At 33.7% G+C, this 20,017-nt stretch overlaps 1 protein-coding gene across 3 annotated transcripts in view; it reads right to left on the minus strand.

The window, feature by feature from the left end:
* LOC118183743 (SH2 domain-containing protein 3C) overlaps positions 1-20,017 on the minus strand; it is a 333,243-nt gene that overhangs the window by 49,395 nt on the left and 263,831 nt on the right. Inside the window, exon 1 of one of the 3 annotated variants that reach the window (XM_085810738.1) lies at positions 7,153-7,223. The exons of the other annotated variants lie outside the window; for them this stretch is intronic. Coding sequence (XP_085666864.1) covers positions 7,153-7,208 — 56 coding nt within the window. The 5' untranslated portion in view covers positions 7,209-7,223. Of the gene's footprint in view, positions 1-7,152; positions 7,224-20,017 lie in introns of those variants that run through there. 3 annotated transcript variants of the gene reach the window in all.

The following is a 20,017-nucleotide window of genomic DNA, read 5'->3' on the forward strand; positions in this document are numbered from 1 at the left end:
TCCAGTATATTTAGTCGTCAGTTATGATCTGGATTAAGAGTAGTAAAGTGACGTAATGTACTTTATCAGAATACATACATGAATACCACTTGTGATTACTACCTAACTTGATAAGCAAGTTTTCGAATGGCTGGAACAAACCATGTTTTAGGGTAACGGCGGATACACTTTTAAACAGCCTCTTGCAATTCTTCGTTGCTGGCGAACTGTTTGTTAATCACGTCAGTTTCGAGTCAGACGGAAAATCGCCCACTTATTTGGAGCGTTTTGTTTGGCGCATTTTACGAGATTAAGGTCCCAATCACATTATGTTTCGGTTACGCGGGACTTGACGTCGAAAGGGACAATTCTCAGAACACGCACAATTCTGGGAAACACACGTAGCTAGGTTACAATTCTCACTTACTACAAAGACTCGAACGCCAAATAGTAATCGATTATCGCTCAAATTGGGATCACGTAATCCTTCAGAAGCAGAATTTTCGTCTGATTGGTCGTCTCTACCCGGAACCCGAGACATTTTCGGTGAGATTTGAAAAAATTCCGCGGAGCCGCAACATTATTTCCGTAGCTAGGCGGAACTTCGCTTCCAGTGGGGCTCTTTTTTCTAGGAATACTCCCGTTTAAACCAGTGCTACCAGAATTTCGTTTCTCAGAAAAGTCTCGTCTAGCAGGGACTGTAATCATATGTGATAACTTCTTAATAAGCGCGGCAATTGTATCCAAGCCGATTCTGGGGCTCTGGAAGAGTGCGAATTTCGGAGCATTTTCGCGCATGCTCAGTATGTATTTTAAATTGAGAATTTCTGATTTGTGTAGATGGTAATAGATGATAGCGAAGCAGTTATTTCAAACAATCCTTCAAGAATTCGTTACTTTTCGTTCTTCGGCTGAGCCTAGCGGAGTGGATTACCTCTTTTCAGGTAAATTAATTTTTCTTTACATAAATTTTTATAGATACTCACAATGGCCTCCAGTGATATTAGTCTTGTTGAAAATGTGAATGAATGCATGTTGAAGTATGCTGAATATTCTGAAAGATTTTTTGCCATCTTGCTTTCTTTAGGAAAGAATGCTGTGTTAGAATGGTGTATGGAAGAAGAGTTGATTGGATCATCATATGCATGTCCGAAATGTGCGAAAAGCATGAAATTGAGAGAAAGAAAGGATAAAAAGGTTTTGAATGGTTTTGTAGGAATCAGTCCAGTGTGAAAGAAGAAAGGCACGATGTGTGTAAAAGTGTAGGGAAAGGGTCTTGGTTTGGTTTGAGTAATTTGGATATGTGTACAGTTTTTTAATGATGCGAAAGTGATTTGGAAGGTGCCCTTAGAAATATGCAATCGAAGGCCTATAATGTTTCTAATCACACGGTAGTCGACTGGTATAATTTCTGTATTAAATATGTAATCATGTTATGATGAGAGATAATTTCAAGATTGGAGGAGTGGGTAAGATTGTTGAGGTTGATAAAAGTAAGTTTGGGAAGATGAAGTACGGAAGAGGCAGGCCCGTGAAAGGAAGATCGGTGTCCGGAGGAACTGAAAAAGATACGCACAGTTTTTTTTTTTTTTTTGAGTGGTTCCGATTTGAACGAGTGCCTGCTTGCTTGATGTAATTAGTGAATGGGTGCTGCCTGGCATCATAATCATTTCCGACTCTTGGGGTGCCTATAAATGTCTGGAACACGAAGGATTTCGGCATTTAGAGGTAAACCACAGTTTGGCATACCCCGTGTGCCCAGTAACAATTGCGCATACTAATACCACTTAGGGTTAATGGAAAGAATCAAACGGTTTCTTGTAAATTCTGCAAATCGAACTGAAGAAATGCTTGATTCATATCTGTACGAATTTATGTGGAGAAAACAACATGACCACTGCGACGATGTTTTTAAAACATTTCTTGCCGATACTGCAAGATTTTATCCCCTCCCCATACATAAACTTTACGATGTTCAAAGCCCGAAGAAGAATTTAAGTTCAATACGACAATTTCTGGAACGTTATCACATGTTGCTTCTGAAGGTCAGTAAGTATATAGAGCAGCTAATAAAAACAAACAAACCTTCACGCACTCTCATGCGTAGAGTTTCCGTGCCAATATACGTTTCACGTTGTAACCTCCTCGAAGGTTACAACACATCAGTTTGTCAATCACAAAGAATAGTTACAATGGTTATCGGTTAATATGTTTCAGCCACAAGGGTCAAGGGTGCTTCAGTTTGTCAGGATCAAGTTGGAAATCTGTTGTAACGCGGACGATTCTTGACTACCTGATCTACCACTGCTCATTCCTTTCACTAAACTTTCATTTCCCAATTTGAAGTTTTTAATATAGCTAAATAAAGTTTCACGCAAGAGCTTGATTATCACATAAACCATTAATGTGCAGCTCGCCCATCTTTCCAAAGAAACCATGCAGTCCGTTTTTAAACATATGCATCACCCTTCACACGCTTGTCCACAGTCTTCTGCAATACGCTTAATGTCATGACTCACTCTCGTACTGGGAATAGGCGAGGCATCCTACAGATGAATTGTGGTGTGAAATCACCTGAAACATCATCATCATCCGACGTTCAGCTGTTACACTGGTACAGTAGCACGAATTCAAATCAATATCGAACACACTAATAAACTGCAGCGAGTTTTTTGGTACGAATATAAATAACAATTAAGTTATTTTCAAGTTTAATAGGAAACTAAATTCTTTAGAATGCAATTAGTCGCAAAGAACTTATATTAACACCTAAATTAATATTTAAAAATGCATCTATTTTTGTATATATGGAACGTACCTTCGCGTTTCTAACTATATGAGCTTTTTTTTGCAGTATACTTTGGGATGAAAATTTACAGCTTTCAATAAGATTGAAAATTTAACAGCACTGTAATAATAACATAATAAATTATGACCTTACAAAAATATATTATTATTTTACACAGCAATTCCTAACGGCAGCAGTCTTCCTAAACTTCAATTAAACAATACAGATAATATAAGCACAGTAAGGTGCACATGTTCTTCAAATACGAATTCATCAATGAGTACGTGTTCTGCTCTAAATATGTAATAAGTTTTCGACATTCGAGTAAATTTCTTATTGAATGCACATTCAACTCAGTTTGTTTGATTTGATGAATCGAGAATAATTATTATAACTTTTTACGAATATATATTTTTTAAAGTTCGTTAGGTATGCAAAATATTATGAAATCACGCCATTCATTCAAAATTTCACAGAACTTGATATTTGCCATTGTACACGTACAACGCATTTTTACACGCAAAATATGACTTCACGTTTCTTAGACAAATTATAAAACCTTTACGCAATGAACCATAAATAAAGATTGCTTTAGCACTTTTTAATTGTCTTTCACTCCTGCTTCTCGTTGTATTTACAACTGGATCTAAGAGCTAATTTATTTATTTTTCCTTCCTGGATTTTACTACTTGGGTTCATTCAAATTGATGCTATTTTATTTGAAATTTATTGGAATATATGTTATGATTTTTTTTAAAGTGAAGTATCATCAACACTAGAGCACTATATATTTTTAATTTTTTCGTTCTTCCCGTACTTAATAGTAAGATAAACGGAAGGTTCTATAAAGACTGTTTTAATACCAATAGTTAAATTAGTTAAGAGATATTATTCGTTCAAATTATATAGAGAAATTCTGAAAGGTTCAGACAAAGGTACACATAGTCAAAGTCTACATACATCCATTAAAATAGAGATTTACCAAACAATTTTTGAGTTTAAACTGTTAAATTATATTAATTGTCGTGCTACTCACGTAAAAAAATACTTCCCCTAAAATAATAGCTTAATTAAGATAAAGACGAAAATTATACGCAGATTTGTTGAAACCTGCACGTCACGAAAGTCAGTACACAATTGATTGTCTCTTAACTAAATTTGTATATGCGGCTGTTTTCTTCCCTTCCAGATTTATAAGGACTGTGAAAGTTAAAAATTTACATTACATTAAAAAATATAATTTATCTTCAAGACGCTTTAATTCATATTAAAACCCCTTCGAGCCGGGTAGCGAAAACGCGCGCTTATCGCGGAGGCCGGCAGTGTCTTCTGCGATCGTCTCTACAGGGCCGGGGGCTTTTTTGCTACTAAACCTAAATCCATGAAATTTCCAAAGTATCAACGCATTGTTTAATAATGCTCTATAGAGTATTTAAACGGCTTATGCTTTATAGATATTTATATATATATACTTTAATTACCTTATTTCTTGTTTAAATGCATATTTTACACATTTTATTTTAATTACCCACCATTTTATGACTTTTAACATTATACATCTGAAAACTAAATATATTACTGAAAATTCTCTTTTCGTATGAAAAATTTGAAAACAGGGATCTACACACAGTCCTACGTTACATTCCTTGAACTTGTAATAACTCATTTGCCGTTTTGGAGGATTTTTCCGGGAATGTGAACAAACGAAGCACCGTCGTCTCATTTTCTTATCAGTCTCTTCTGAACAAAGTTTTAGAAAATGTCTTTCAGTTAATCTTTCAGAATCTATATCAGAATTTCAGAATCTTTATCTGAAATATTTTGCATCATTTCTGCTATTTCATGCTCTGATAAATATTTTCGACGCTTCAACATTGCAACGGCAATAACAGAAAGAATTCACGTCTAACAAGATATAATTATTTTCTAAAAACTGAACTGTAAACCGAAATACTCAACGCTTTAGCGCATATAAAACTTTTACTTACAATAAACAACTACCACGTGCGAATAAAGTGCGATTTAAAGAGACGTCATAAATCACGCCATTCGGAAACATTTAGTTCCCCGTTTGTTTATATAATCAAAAACACGTGTATGTGAGTCATGCTTCTCTCATTTCGAGTAGAAGGTCTAATGTACATGTATCTGAAACCATATGGACATACAGTGCCATCTTGTGGCAGAAATTATAGTTTGAAAAACATTCCAGGACGCTGGCACAAATACGTGACAGTAGGTAGTAAACGGGAAAATGCTCTGTCACGCCTGCGTGTCGGCCGGTAGGTGAGTGTGTTCGTTGCTGGTACGTAGACGTGACAGTCGACGCAAAGGGGTTAAGGAATATCTATGGATCTCTTCATATGTCATATGATATTCAAATCATCAAATAATCATACCACATATACGTATTTTAATACATTTTCCTCTTTCTAACATTTTCCCGCAATTATTGGGAAAGTTATCAAGTAAAATTTTATAGTTCATTTTAAGCGCTGAATTTTAATTTAGCCAACATGATTTCAATTATCTGTTTATGATTTCGCAGCACGTTTCTTCTCTAAGCATGAAATAATGAAGCTCTTCAGACTATCCTATCAGATTTTCATTAAATCGGAGTTTACACGAGATGTTCATATTTCTAGTACCATTTTCGATCTGTCATCTTGAACATCTAATCGATTATTCTGAAGGTCAGTGAAGAAAGTAACCCGTCGCATTTTTTTCGGGTAAATAAATAATACCAATATAAGCCTGTAAGAAGCGATAAAGTAAGCGATAACTGATAAAATAGCATCTGTTTCGGTTTATTGCAGAATAGTGACGAAAGTTACTTGCAATCATTTTCTTTAAGATTCATATTCGCAGAATGCAAAAACTGGGATAAACATCCTGAAAAACCACAACGAACTGCCTTTTAAGGGGGAAAATATAAAAGTTTTTTAAGCACCACAAAAACCAAAACTACAAAAAACAATTTAAAGAAAACGTTGCAAACATATACTGCAGATAGAAAACGTAGGAGAGAGGGACAAAAGAAATAGCAACATTGATAATCTCGATTAGCGCTTCTTAGGAACTGAACGGAATTTGTAAGATATGACTACTAACATTTAAGCATCCGCATAAAGTTTTCATAAAGTCGGGACAAAACTGGAACTTTTAGCAAAGCAACAAACAAGGCACGCCAATAAAATGATACTCCTAATCAAAACGGGATGTATGATCACCTTGAATTAAAATGAAAGAATAGTTGAACAAAATCGTATAAATACTTACATGTTAATTCTATTATTCGTGCTATGGTATTCTAAAGTGTAACTAAATTATGTTGTAGTTTTTTTAAGCTGTTACATCTTAGCACCATAATAAGAATATTTTCCAAATCATACATTTGTGAAGTTAAACTGACTACTGAGGATCTTTTATTTCTGTACACTTTCTTCCCTCATTTTTCCGAATAGCATCACTTCTGTAACATTAACATAAGGCAATTTTCCTTAGAACTCCTCCACGAAGGCATCCATTCCTTCAAACAAAGTTCTCTCGAGTTTTGCCATAATGAATAAATCCAATGAAGAGACGGCACCGTTGGTAAGGGATGTAACAGTCAGACCAGCTTTGTCACCACGGCATTTATGTTTGTTACGTGGGATGTTCATTACCTTGAGACTTAACTGCAATTCCAACTAACACAGTGCCTGTTAATCCGCGACTCCTAATTATGTTTCACTTCAGCGATGAGGACAAATTTTGGTTAATTTGTATATAGCAACTATTGAGTGCTAATGTCTTGTCTTCAAAATTCCCAGAAACCTATCGTTTATCTACTAATAAAAGCTCCAGCTATTTTCACTTATCTATATAATAACTAGTTCAACTTTAAAATTCAAGTTCTGTGACTGTTCAGTGAAAATTTACCTGACATCGTAATAGATCAGCTACAGCGACTGAAATAAAAGCATAGAAATAAACGTTTCCCTGTCAGCTGGAAACACTAATTTTATTTTTTATATGAATTATTTTTTATTTTTTCCCATCATGATTCAATCATCTCTATTAGCACTTTAGTTGAGTTTAAAAATAATTTTGTCTCAACGAACTTGCATGGTACACAATTGATACATAGCAATTTAATTTTTATCTATTTTTTACCTCAAATAAATTCCGGACAAGACACTAAAAGTGAACTTTTTTGGCGCTTCCTGGCTTTTAAATTTCTTATTATACAGACCAAAGAAAAGATTCAAATAATTAAAAAATTTTAAATGACATCAAGTTTGATTTAGTACGTGTAATGCTAATACAATCGGTTGCCAGAGATTTTAAAATACGGTAGATACATAAAAAAAAATTAAGAAAGTTGTCATAAATTATTAACTTACCTTTGACAAGAACTGAATGGAATGAAATGGTTAAAAAAATAATAAAGGATTGCCATATTCAATATACCTGCGATAAAAAGAAAAAGAGCGCCGTGCCAATTTAATGTCAAAGTGTGCGCAATTTTTCCTTGATGAACTCTTGTCACGCCTGAGATGCGGAGGCGTTGCTGAACTTGCAACAAAAAATAGTTTGAAAGAGCAATAAGAATCGCATCACGTTCGACGAGGTGGCTGCATTATTTGGCGATTTATTGCTCATCCACTGACAAGCTTCCAAATTTGATCGGGATATGCATACAAATCGGAAATCAGATACTACTACTTCCTCCAACGAATTAAAAAAAAAAAGCAGTCTAAAGAATTTTTCAAGAGTGAAGAACTGGATTTTTGCTTAACAATTTGTTTGCTTCTGGAAACAAACAATCACATCAATAAATTTGTATTTAGTTATTTAATTTGGGGTGTTCATAAATAGATTATAGAAAAACTTGTTCGTCAATAACAAGATGAACAATTGGGTAATTCTAACGCCAGAAAAATGAAAAATATAGTTTTTTGACCAGTAACGGTGTGCAATAGTAAATTCGTGAATTAATTATTTTCTGAATATAAATTTCACGCTCTTTGGAGGGTAAATTCAAGGCACCACCTTATTTGACCTCTGCAGGGAACTAATACCTCAAAAGCCGATATACGGAATAATAGCTTATTCAGGATTCGGAGACATCAGAAATTTCCTCAAAATAAATAACTTCTTTCTTTCTCCTTCTTCTTCTTCCCCCCCCCCCCATTGGAATATAAACTTCTCCCAAAACGCTCTTCTGGAAAACCACAAACTAACATAGCGTCCTAAAATTTACAACAAATATTAAGGTAATTCATAATTAATTTCTTAACTTTTTACCTTAAAAGGTAATTTGTTTACCTAATTTTATATCAGATGTTAATGATTACGACGTCCATAAATACCTTTCTTGTAGAAAACCTTCAATATATCATACTTACACATATAACTTGCCTATGTATTTAAAGGTCCTCTTTTTGTTTTCTGCAAGATTCTATAAGGACTGCGTTCGATATTCTGACTGCATTTTATTCGAGCTAATATCGTACTTTAAAAACTCCATATAAATAAATATTTCCAATAATACGATAGTCATCAGCACAAAAAGTTTTTCTCCTTTCACGAAAATAAATAAATAAATAATGTTTCTAACTTCTGAATTAACACAGTCACCCACTTTTCAACAAGACAACAACCCCTGCTCTGTTGTATTAAAAACTCGTTTCCCAGATAATATCTGCTTTAGATCGTAACTGCCTCGAGATAACATACGATTACAAGCGAAGTTGCCTCCGTGATTCCTTTGTGTAACCATAATCCTCGTGAACACGGTCACGGTTAAGCGCCTTTTTTCTACCGTAGAATAAAAACTTTCTCCCTCCCTCCCTCCTTTTCCTGTCCGTCGACTCATCTATTTCAATGCGGTACGACGACTTACTTGGTAACTAAAGGATTGTAGCAAGTTCATTATTGTCTTTAATGCTTTGACAAAATTAAAGAGAGCGTGAAGAGGTAAGATCTTCCGGTTTTGGTCTCATGAATATGAACGACCGGCGTGAAACAAGTAGACATTGTATCCATCGAAAAAAGTCAAAGGAAGGAAGCTGTGTTGCTCGAATGCTTTGCCTAGTAAAGCCAAGCAAACATGCACATTGTAAATGTTTAAAAGATTTAGATTAATTACGAAATTAGTCTTTTTATCCCCCGCATTCGAAAATAACGAGGCCAACTTCAGTTAGTCACTAAAAAGAACTGAGTTATAGCATAATATTATATACGTTTCGTTTTATGAATTATTATACCAATTCAAACAGTGAAGAACACCTCTTATACAATATATATTTCGCCCCCTGTATTTTGCATTCGAGGAACAAAAGTGTGAATATAAAACTCTGTTTCTCGAAGATTTAATGATAGAAATTAAGTACAAAGATTAGGATTCATTTCCATTATAGCAAAGCAAATTAAGGCTATCTGCTAACGGAGAAGGAAACCTAAATGGAAGATTTTCCACGAGGACTTCTACTGGACACTGGCTCGAATTCAAGTTACACATAGGAAAACCATGGAACAGCCTACGCAGGCAGGCCGTCCACCAAGAGTCCCATCCGGATCTAACTACTAAATTTCAGTGGTCTTAGACAATCAATCATGGGTGGGCCTTAAGCGCAGAAAGAAAATTCTCAAATAACAAGTATATCCATAAGTTTTTTGCGCAAATCTTCACTGTTGTCTTCGAATGAACTGTTCAAATATTAAATCACGTGAGGAACATAAATTCCATCTAAAAATATGACAAACATAAAGCGATAAAAAAGACAAGTTTGCGTCAAACATTTTAAAGGGTCATGGGGAAAAAAAAAATTACTTGCACAAAACTGAATTTGAATTACCATGGTTCGTATAAAGAATCTGGAAGACTTCAACCACAAAAGACTAGTACAAGAACAGGTCAAGGGAGAAATTATGAGTTTTTCCTGTGGATCATTCTTTCAATTCTTTCTTGCACAAACAATCCTAAAACAGCAGAATAGTCATCCGAAGAAACAATGATTCAGTAAGATGTCCATCCATAAAAAAGTATAATATTCACAAGTGAACTATGACAATAACTTATTTGTCTCAAAACAAAAATAACAACTGAAAAAATGTGAATATGTAGATGATAATAGTTGGGGATCGCTATACAAAGGTGCTCTGTGATAAAAGTCCTAATCTTTATGTAAGTGCCCGAACCTTTATACAAGTTAGCTGCTGTTCGAAGTGACAGAAATCTGGCAAAAATATAAGCGCAGTGCTGTAAGAATCAGTTTCTAACTTGAAAAAAAAGCAACTTTCGTAAAGATATCAGCATCTTTATGCCTGAGCGCCGTATGAGCTTCACTTTATGCAAAGTCTCCGTTTTTGTCTTTTTCTTAATTCATTCCTTGCTAAAGATTTATTTCAGCCCCTACTTAATTAATTAACAATACAAACGAAAATTGAACTTTTATGATGTGGTCCCGTTATGAAAACGTTCCAATAAACCTCAAACGCCAATAGCGCAATGAATCGTTTCAAGACAAGACAGCCTGCAAATAAGGAGAAGCCCGACTGAATGGCCACCCAATGTGATTTCTTCCTTTCCAACTTTATCAAGGATACTTACTCTTAGGAAAATAAAACTAAGTTTCTCACTAAGCTCAACATTATAAATTGCCGTAGCTTTCCACTGTATAAAATTAAACATGCTACAGAGCACATAAACAGAAGTAGATACTTCCCCGACGCAGCTATCAGAATGTACGCATAGAATATTACCAGGGTAGAAAGGTATCTTTCACAATTGCCTATGTATTAAAATTAAGTTACATATTACCGTTTTCTTAAGACTGTAACATGAAATTGTTTACTTTTATAAACAACATAGAATATATTTTTGGATGTTATATCCAGGAATCCATTCACTGCAAGTGAACTGCATCATCCAGTCATCAAAGCATGGGATTATAGGCCAATTCCAGTCAAACTAAATGTTATCTGGCAGCTGACAAGTCTCGTATAGATAAGCTAAAATTTGTGGAGGACTACCCTGGGAATGAAATGAACATACGCGGTGGCCAGCGTATTTACTGGGTTTTAATCCAACTGCAAATCTTCATGGTATCAAGTAATATAATAACTGCCAGAAGAGTTGAAGTAAATGAAATACAGAAAACGATGATAAATTTAGAACAAGAATGGAACGCATTGCAGGAAAGTACACGATGATTTCCCTTTCAAGCAAAATATCAGTACATCGCATTTTATACTTCTAAAATTTAATTTCGATTGGAAAATATTTTTTAGATTAATGTGTTTAATTCACTAACTCAACAATGTGAGTGCGTATTTGTGTGCAAGGATTTAAAAAAAGAAAAGAAAGAAAGAAAGAAAATGGAAAGGAAAAACTCAGCACAAAATCTACAGCCCTCTTTCTTTTGCACGCATTTTAACAAAGGCTAAAGAGCATGCTTGGGACGCTCTTTGCACAGCAATTTCATCTCGCTTTCCGCCTCCGAGAAAAATCCTGGAGTTGAAAACTGATTTGCTAAAGGTGGGGGGGGGGGTAAAAATTCTCTTAATTTTGCCCACAAATTTACTTTGTCTCTTTTTATGAAGTTTAAAGGAACGCAATAGAAATTACTTTGAATATTATTCACTTTTATAATCGATGAAATGATAAAAATATTTTATTTTGTAAAAATAACAGTTGAACGATTTTTCGCATTGATAATTTTAAATACTTCCGTGCCCCCCTTTTTTTATATTTAATGAAAAATGGAAGAAATAAAAAATATTACATTTATATATATATTTCGTTCAAACTGCAATTAGTATTACACAGGTTCGGATTTTTACTTGAGATAATTATTAAAAGTTTTATTTTATTTATTTCTTTTACATAACTATATAGATTATTCTGATAACTTTTAGAAAAGAAATTGTTTTGTTTTATCTCTATAACTGCGTACTCAGTCTTAATTTACTCATCCCAGAAAACTAACATTTAAAATTGCAGACAAGATTATCTAAAATCAGTATCCTACAGAAAAATCCATCACGCAAAAAGATGAAAATTATTTAAATCTAATAACAAAATATTCGCTCCTTTCTGTTCGTTTACTGAACACACAATGGGAAAAAAATTTTCCTACTGTACATTGTTTCGCTTAAAAGGGGGGGGATGTTCAGTTTCTTTAAATGCTTAAATAGGGATGAGCAAACTAAGGCCCGCCGCAAATTCAAAAAATATATTACATAATGTATTTGTCACAGATGTTCATTGTCACGTGAACAAATTAAACGTCAAGATGCAAAGAAAAAAAAAAAAAAAAAAATCTGTTCATCGCCGATGTCGGGGCCTATCTCAAAGGTTTTAAACTAAAACTTGACCTGTTTGCTGGTCAACTTAAGTTCAATACCCTCAGTAAACGAAGACAAGTTTCAGAGTTATGAAGATAACCTGATAAAACTTCATTTTGAGCTTGACTGCAGATTTCAGGATTATCTTTACCATGACTTTCAATGTAAATTGTGAAGCAATGAGGCTGGATTTGCAGCTTGAATTAACTGAGTAATAATCTGACAATTCTCTCAAGCAGTTAATATTTCACACCTAGAAAATCAATGCCATATTTGCTTCATCTTATACATGTGACCAAGTGTTTTCTACCATGAAACTTAAGAAGAATTTTATTAGAAATAGTCTGACAGATGAGCATTTAGCATCACTTCTCAGAATTAATCTCTTCAGAATTAATCTTCTCAAACTTTTAAAAAGACAGTTGCAATTTCATTCATCACGTTCATATATATATTATAACATTCACATGCTCATTTCAAAGTTTTAGAATAAATTATAGTGGACCGCTATTTTTTCCCCTTTTGTTTTTTTGTCAGCTTCCAAATACGTTTTCCCATCACTGGTTTAAAACGTAACTAATTATATAAGAGGTTTTCATTAACTAAAAAGAACCGTTTTGTCACAAAGATTAGAAGGATGCATAACACTACCTGAATTCTGCCTATCCACCCTAAAATTCAGCAATGGTTTATCCGATCACGACTTTACCTGGCTGGTAGAAAATGAAGGAGGGATGACCTTGATGGTCAAATTTCTATTTTCTTCTCTATCCTGCACAACGACCACCTTGGTACCATACGATTTTACTGCCGGATAAATGAAAGGTTTATTGCTCCGTATTTCGGGAAGCGAAATCATACTTTTTTAAGAAAGAGGAAGGAAGCGGAGAAAACTTCTCTCTGCATCGAATTAATGTCTTCAATTAAAAATAATTGGCAGCGAGACAGATAAATAGAGATAAAAGAATATTTCTTTACACTAGAATATAGGCGCCCTCTTATAAAGAACCACATACGTAATTAAATTTTATACAATTATTTCAGTTTCGAAGAAATAATCTAAAATTCAACTTTTTAATTTGAATTATAAAATAGTATTGAATACAAACATACCGGAAAAATATAATTTACTACATTCTTCAGTTACGTGTTACATATTCAAACTACTATTTACTATTTAAAAAACTATTTAAATGAGAAAATTTACAAAATTACTTCTGAAGTAGTTTTTCCAATTTTAAGTAAGAACTTATTTATTTCAATAACTATTTGAATAACGTTGATTTTGGAAATAATTTGTTTCAGTGGCAAACTACTACATTAAATATATATTATTATTTTTAAAATTCCTACTATTAGCTCACACTCTCCCTATGATTGTTCAAATTTTCAATCGTTAATAAAATACTTTTTATTCATCACTCAAGTTCAAATACATTTTTTTAAACATGTAATGGATGACACTTAATACAGTTTTTTCGTTATATATAATTATTATAATACATTTAAAATATTATTTTTAAATATATATAATTATACAATAATTTTTCTTTGCTGACTTAAGTACGAATTGACTTTAACAAAAAAATTGTTATATTACTTGTTATTTGGGGGGGGGACTCTTTAAATTTTCTTATAAGCCATCCCCCCCCCAAAAAAATACGATAGTTATTGAGAATAACTTCGTAACCCACATGCACATAACTGCTTACATAGAAAAGTAAAAAAGAGTACTAGAAAATCTGATAAAAGTTGATTGTGGTAAAACACCAGAGGGCTATGTAACAATGTACTAGAAAAACAGTGTAATATTGAAATAATAAATATACGCTTTCATTAACAACTGCTGAATCATTACGAATTAGTAAATAATTTTGAACAAATATCAGTAACAAAATAAAAAATTCAAAAGCTTTTCTCGATCTACAAATATTGTTCTCCAATCCATTCCTGCATCACGCCCATACTCTTGGAACTAGAGTGAATGTTTCCCAAAATTCCCAGCTTCGTAACTCACCCACGTGCAGTTCCAGTTCATCACCACAGTAAGAATTCCAAAAGAATGTTATGCAATAATAAAAAAATAAACGCATGTAGGTTACTACATGCAATAAATTAATACTTATAAATTAATTTGTAGTGAAAACTAAATGTGTATAATTTTATTAAAACGTCAGCAAAAATAAACTCTCGAAATCTTTCGTCATCCATTCAAAAAATTGTTTCCCGCGAGTAACACCTAGGGAATCACTGTTCTAGAAGTTACATTTATGTAGAACAAATTCACTGAGTGATAAAATTCGAATACCGTGTGAATTAAATGGGGTGGTTGCCAAATGAAAAGATTCCAAATGAGAAACGAGTCCATCGAATGATGGCTCGCAGAAGTGCGTAAATCCTCCCTAGAAACAAACATCTTTCATTCATTTTAATAATTCTGCAAATGTTTATGAAACGATTAAATATGTATAGAGTTTAAATATTTATATAGCTTTTAAAATCGCTGAATTAGCTAAGCATTTTAATTTGAGTGCAGGATCTAGTCTACTTTGCTAGCACATACTGCTACTAGATCAAGATAGTGAATGTTTGGATAGCGACTTATCGCTAAAACTAGAAGATGAATACAATAGGGAAAGGGTGTAAAAGACCGTTTTATTGAACTCAAATAATTTACAGATGGCACGAACTTACGTGATTACAATTTCACCGGCCACTTGTGGTGAGGAACTTAAAGAAAATGGTAACAAACTAAATTAAAATGTAAACTACAAAAATTAATTTAAACTAGTAGATTGACTCAAATGTTATACTCCGGCGGCAAGAATGCGAAGCCGAAATTCAAAATTCCAACAGCTCATAGAAGTAACAACGTGCGAACTCAATAGCGAAAACACGCTCCGACGAACTTTTTCGCTACTTCAGTTTAAATACACTCTCGTTCACCCTAACTCTTTTACATCCTGGCGAGGAAACGTGAGAGAAATCAGAAAGGACAGAAATGCTAACAAATGAAAATAACTATTAGTAAAAATGCTATATCTCACAAGAGTTATTACTTGATGGCAAAGAATAATTAATTAATAGAGCTAACGGTCAAAGAGGAGGGTTGCGTTCGTAGAGGACTTACTAAGGAAGCTGGTCTGTATTTAAATTATACGAGTAAATTAGGAAAACCACGAAAACGCCTACGCGGTCAACACAAGATTTGAATCTTGTTCGAATTACCAATGTTCAGCGATCATTAAAATGATTACATAAATGTAACCTCTCGATCACGCAAAATGTAAAATCCCTAGAATAGATCGACTGCTAGTGAACCTCCCCTTTTTTTAATTTGAAAGATAAAGGCTTTATTCAGTATCGAATGCCAACACTTCTGAGAACTAGGTATCTTCCAGTCTGTATGAAAATAATACCCTGCCAGAGTAGCGTAACAAACCTAAACTTGTCTCTCAAGTGACAAAAATATAAAGATTAAACTATGAATGTTTCTAATAGCAAAGCTATTAAAATTCTAATTGAAACTGAGTTTACAATATAATTGTTTAACACAATCGATAGCTAGTTATATGTTATTACCCCTTAATACTAAGTAAAAGTTTATTATTCTACCCTTAAGATATCAAGGGCACATTAACAGTTGTTTCGATACTGTAAAATGTATTCGCAGCGATTATTTACATATATTTTACATTGTTTTCAATAAACGCTGCTTTGGAAACAGTTTAAAACAATATGGCATGCTAAAATTCTCATATGACTTAGATTTAATCAAAATTCTGCATGTTATACACATCCAAACAATATGGTTCTAACGCCAAGCGTATCTTCAGATTGATGGAAAAGCAGTATTTACAACAAATGAACAATAAAAGCAAAACCTATTCTTACCGAAAAAGGTTTATAAGAAGAAGCAAACATGGAGCACTTTTTTATTGGCTTCCAAAGTCTCTCAGATGTTCTCGACGATCAACCCAACCCTTAATTATACAATTATTTTCTGAATACCGCAAAGATCACCAGTAATTTTACGTTTTAAAACTTAAAAATGTCTCACTTTTTGCAACTGAGGACACTTCTCAATTTTTCAGTTCAAAGAGAATCCCCCACGGAGTAAGCATTTTTATGAGCCTCTAGAGAGAGACTATTTCCACAAATTTTTTCACAAATCCAAGACTATTTCCACAAATCCCCTTGTCACATTCATCTTGAGCCATTCTTTCTACTTCAAATCTAATGAAAGAATTTAATAAATATGGATATTTCATTTAAGGAGAATTGCCATTAATCCTATAAGCCAATCAATGATCAGGTGGGTAAGACTTGAATATTGGTAATTTGGCCCTGGTTGCATAAGCGATTTGAGGTTCTTTCCATATATAACGTGAATATGAGGCAGTTTCCCTTACAAAGTCATCCACAAAAGCATTCCTTCCCTCTTTCACAGATAGCTTTTGCTGTTTCGCTAAAATTAACTAAACAACCAGTGAACGTTTATCATAGTTCACAAAGCTTTAATAAAATTTAACAATATATTTAGTGACACAGCATGATTTCTGCTATTTATAAATTACGATGTTTTAATTCATCGTAATTTATAAATAGTTTGCGAAAATATATTTAGTGACACAGCATGATTTCTGCCTATTTATAAATAGTTTGCGAAAATAGTTTACGTATGTTTTGCGAAAACTTTAGCCTTCTAGAGTCAAATATCTAAACAAAACAGTTTCGCGTTGGTTAAAATTACATTTTATGAGGATGTGGGTAAATTACAATTAATTAATCGACTGTCTAAGTGTGGTGCAAAACAACAAAGACCGCAGATGTTATCTACGTCGGGTAACTACGTGAAAGATTCTCCAATAAAAAATTATTGTCATTACACGAAATCATGGAAACTTTCCCGCAGAGAGAGCCCAACACGTTGGAATCGAATCAAACACGTCTCCAATTCTATCCAACCAGCATCTAAACAAAAGTTGAGTTTAACATAATTTATACATCAAGTCACAGAATCAAAATGGGATGAAAACACTTGTCATTGTTAGAATACAGAAACACGTCTGTTTTTAAAAGCATGTAAAATGGTGTAGTACCATTTTAACACTTTACAAGATGCATTCGAAATGTCAAGCATACTTCATGTTGCATTATACATTCTTTGATAAACTGAAATAAACCATACACTATCTCGATTGTATTAGCACTCAAAAACACTCAAAATACCATTACGGTGCACATCAAAGATCGCGAACTAAAAACATTCATTAACACGTTATTTTTCTACTAAGAAAAACACTTTCTTCGAAGGTGAGTGAAGAGTTATGTGAAGGCCGAAAAAAGGAAAAAAAAAACTATAAGTGCGAGTGAGAGGCATGAAAAAAGATTTCTTCCGACACACCCTCCCAGCTCCATAGACGAAGAAATGTTTTGATTGATGTGCGGTAGCGCTTTTGACGAGTGGATGACAGCTGGAAATTGTCAGCTTCAAAGAGAGTTTGCCAAGAGGAAGGAAGCTACTGCAGCGTAGGAAGGAAAAGTTATGAGAGCTTGCCTTACTGGGGGATTTTGTCCTTAGCATATGAATGCTCTTTTTAGGTATAGTGCAATAAGGCAACACATACTCCAAAGCCAAGTATTAACCTCACCAGTATAATTCAAGATTCAGTACTTGGACTCTCGGTAATCACAGCTGTCAAGCTACTTGCTACGATGACGATAGGGACATTGTTTAATGGCCCATGAATGCACCACTTGCCACCTCTCGTCTTCAGTACAAAGTCGGTACCATTAACCCTACTTAATCGAAATTACTTCCATTAACCGAAACCTAAATAAAAATGCAGATAAGCATCTATAACGACCATCTCTCATTGGATTCGATTGTGCTCAAAATTTCAAAAGTGAACATCTTGGTGTCGCAGTAAATGAAGGATTTAATTGGAAAGGTTACATTTATCATATTATTAACTACTGGATTTACGTACTGCTTGCTCCCACTAATACACCCTGGATCTTTTTTTCCAAAAGAATAATTTACATTACGAATTTAGGATTAATTAATTCTCCATTATGTTTCTTCTGTATAAACAATATTTTAAAACTCCAGAGTCTTCAAAACAAAATTTTAAGAAACATTCTTAACATTCCTTGCTTTATAAGAAATTCTTCTATTCGTCTTAAAAAAGAAATTTCATCCCTCAGAGATTATCTGCACAAACGCAATATCACCATTTACATGAAAGCCTTTATGCGTAAACTCCTCAGTTAGAGAAACAACTTTAAATACTTAAAACTACTTCACACTTAAAAGACTCTGATCCATGACCATTTACTACTCATGTCCTATGAGATCTTTATAATTAATTACAACTCGCTCATAACTCCCTGATTTTCTTCACTTTAGACATTTTTCATATAATTTGCATATTTGTATCTCTGAATTTTGTTCATTTCATCGTGCAAAAGCAGTTTTGCTGCAAGCAAAATCTCAAGCTATACCCTAGCATCAGAATGCAGAGATTAATAAGCTAAAATAATGGCATGAATATACGAACTGAATAAACCTCAGTAAAAAAGCACAAATTGAAAAAAAGTACAAAAAGGTCACCTTTCGTTAACATTGAGTTAAATTAAATGGCAGATGGTTAGCAGCCAGCGATGCGACTACTTTTATTACCCAATTACACGTTTATGGAAGTGATAATAAATAATTTTATACATGTCTGCAATGTGATCATTCTCCATACTTTCCTGCATAATACGGGAAAAAAAAAACAACAATCCTGTATTATATGATGTAAAAAAATGTTACTTAAAAAATATATATATACTTTTTGATAAAGATAAATGCTTGCTTATTAAAATATTTGCTCATTGTTACTTATGATTATTCTTCATCTGCAACATACACTTAACACATCGAATCCAGGCAATGTAACTAACTCTTTAAGTACACAGTAACCGCATCTGGCAAAAGATGGTGGAAGACAAATGAAAGTTCTTGCATACTGTGAAATAGCAAAAGTTTTCTATTTTGAGAAGGAACGCAATTTTCTTAAGGAGTAAATTTCACCGCGTGGTGAAAAGAACCACTTTCAGACATTCTTAAATGCTTAAACTCTAAATGATGCCTCATCAGCATTTCAGAGATAATGGTTCAGCGAACTCTTGAAGACGTCAGCAGCAAAGAAAGAATTTAAAAATGAAGATTGCTTGCACCTGTAACAAGATCTCACAGCAAAATTAAGACAATGTGACAAAGAAGAGGATATGCAGTAACCACATCTACGGATGTGAAATGCAATAGGAAACCTATATCAAGAAAGCATTTCTCAGAACTAGTTTGAACTGCTTCCAGCCGTAATATTTTACGACGAAGTTTTGTGACAAAAAGTTCTGCTGGATATTACGTTACGTATGAAAACGTTCCGTCAACGATTTCCGCGCGGGTTAACCAGGGATGACTGAACAATGAAACGATTTAAAAATAAGAACTGCATATATTATAACATTTGCAACAAGATCTCGTAAGCAATATTGAGACAGTATGAAAGAAAAGGGAATATAAATAAAATGGACACAGCAAAGACTACAATGTAAATAAAGTAGAGACACCAGGAGATATATTAAACTACATTATTCGCATTATGAATGTTTCTGAACTCAGATGCCAAAAACTGTCTTATTTCGTTGCTGATGAAAACTGAAATAAAGCAACTTATCATTCCTATTATAAAAGTATGCCCTGGAGACACGAAATACCGAAGTCCGGAAGACTCACTTGAAATAGAAGTAAATTTGCAGCTTTTATATCTTAAACAAATGAATCTAAAGCGGCTCAGATGCAGTCATTAGTATAAGAATCGCTAAGATGGTATGATTTTTACCTCATCTTCAGATTTCACACAA

Source organism: Stegodyphus dumicola, chromosome 2 (genome assembly GCF_044657685.1).
Source record: "Stegodyphus dumicola isolate Sdum_Otavi_A_Nest chromosome 2, ASM4465768v1".
Taxonomy (NCBI): domain Eukaryota; kingdom Metazoa; phylum Arthropoda; class Arachnida; order Araneae; family Eresidae; genus Stegodyphus; species Stegodyphus dumicola.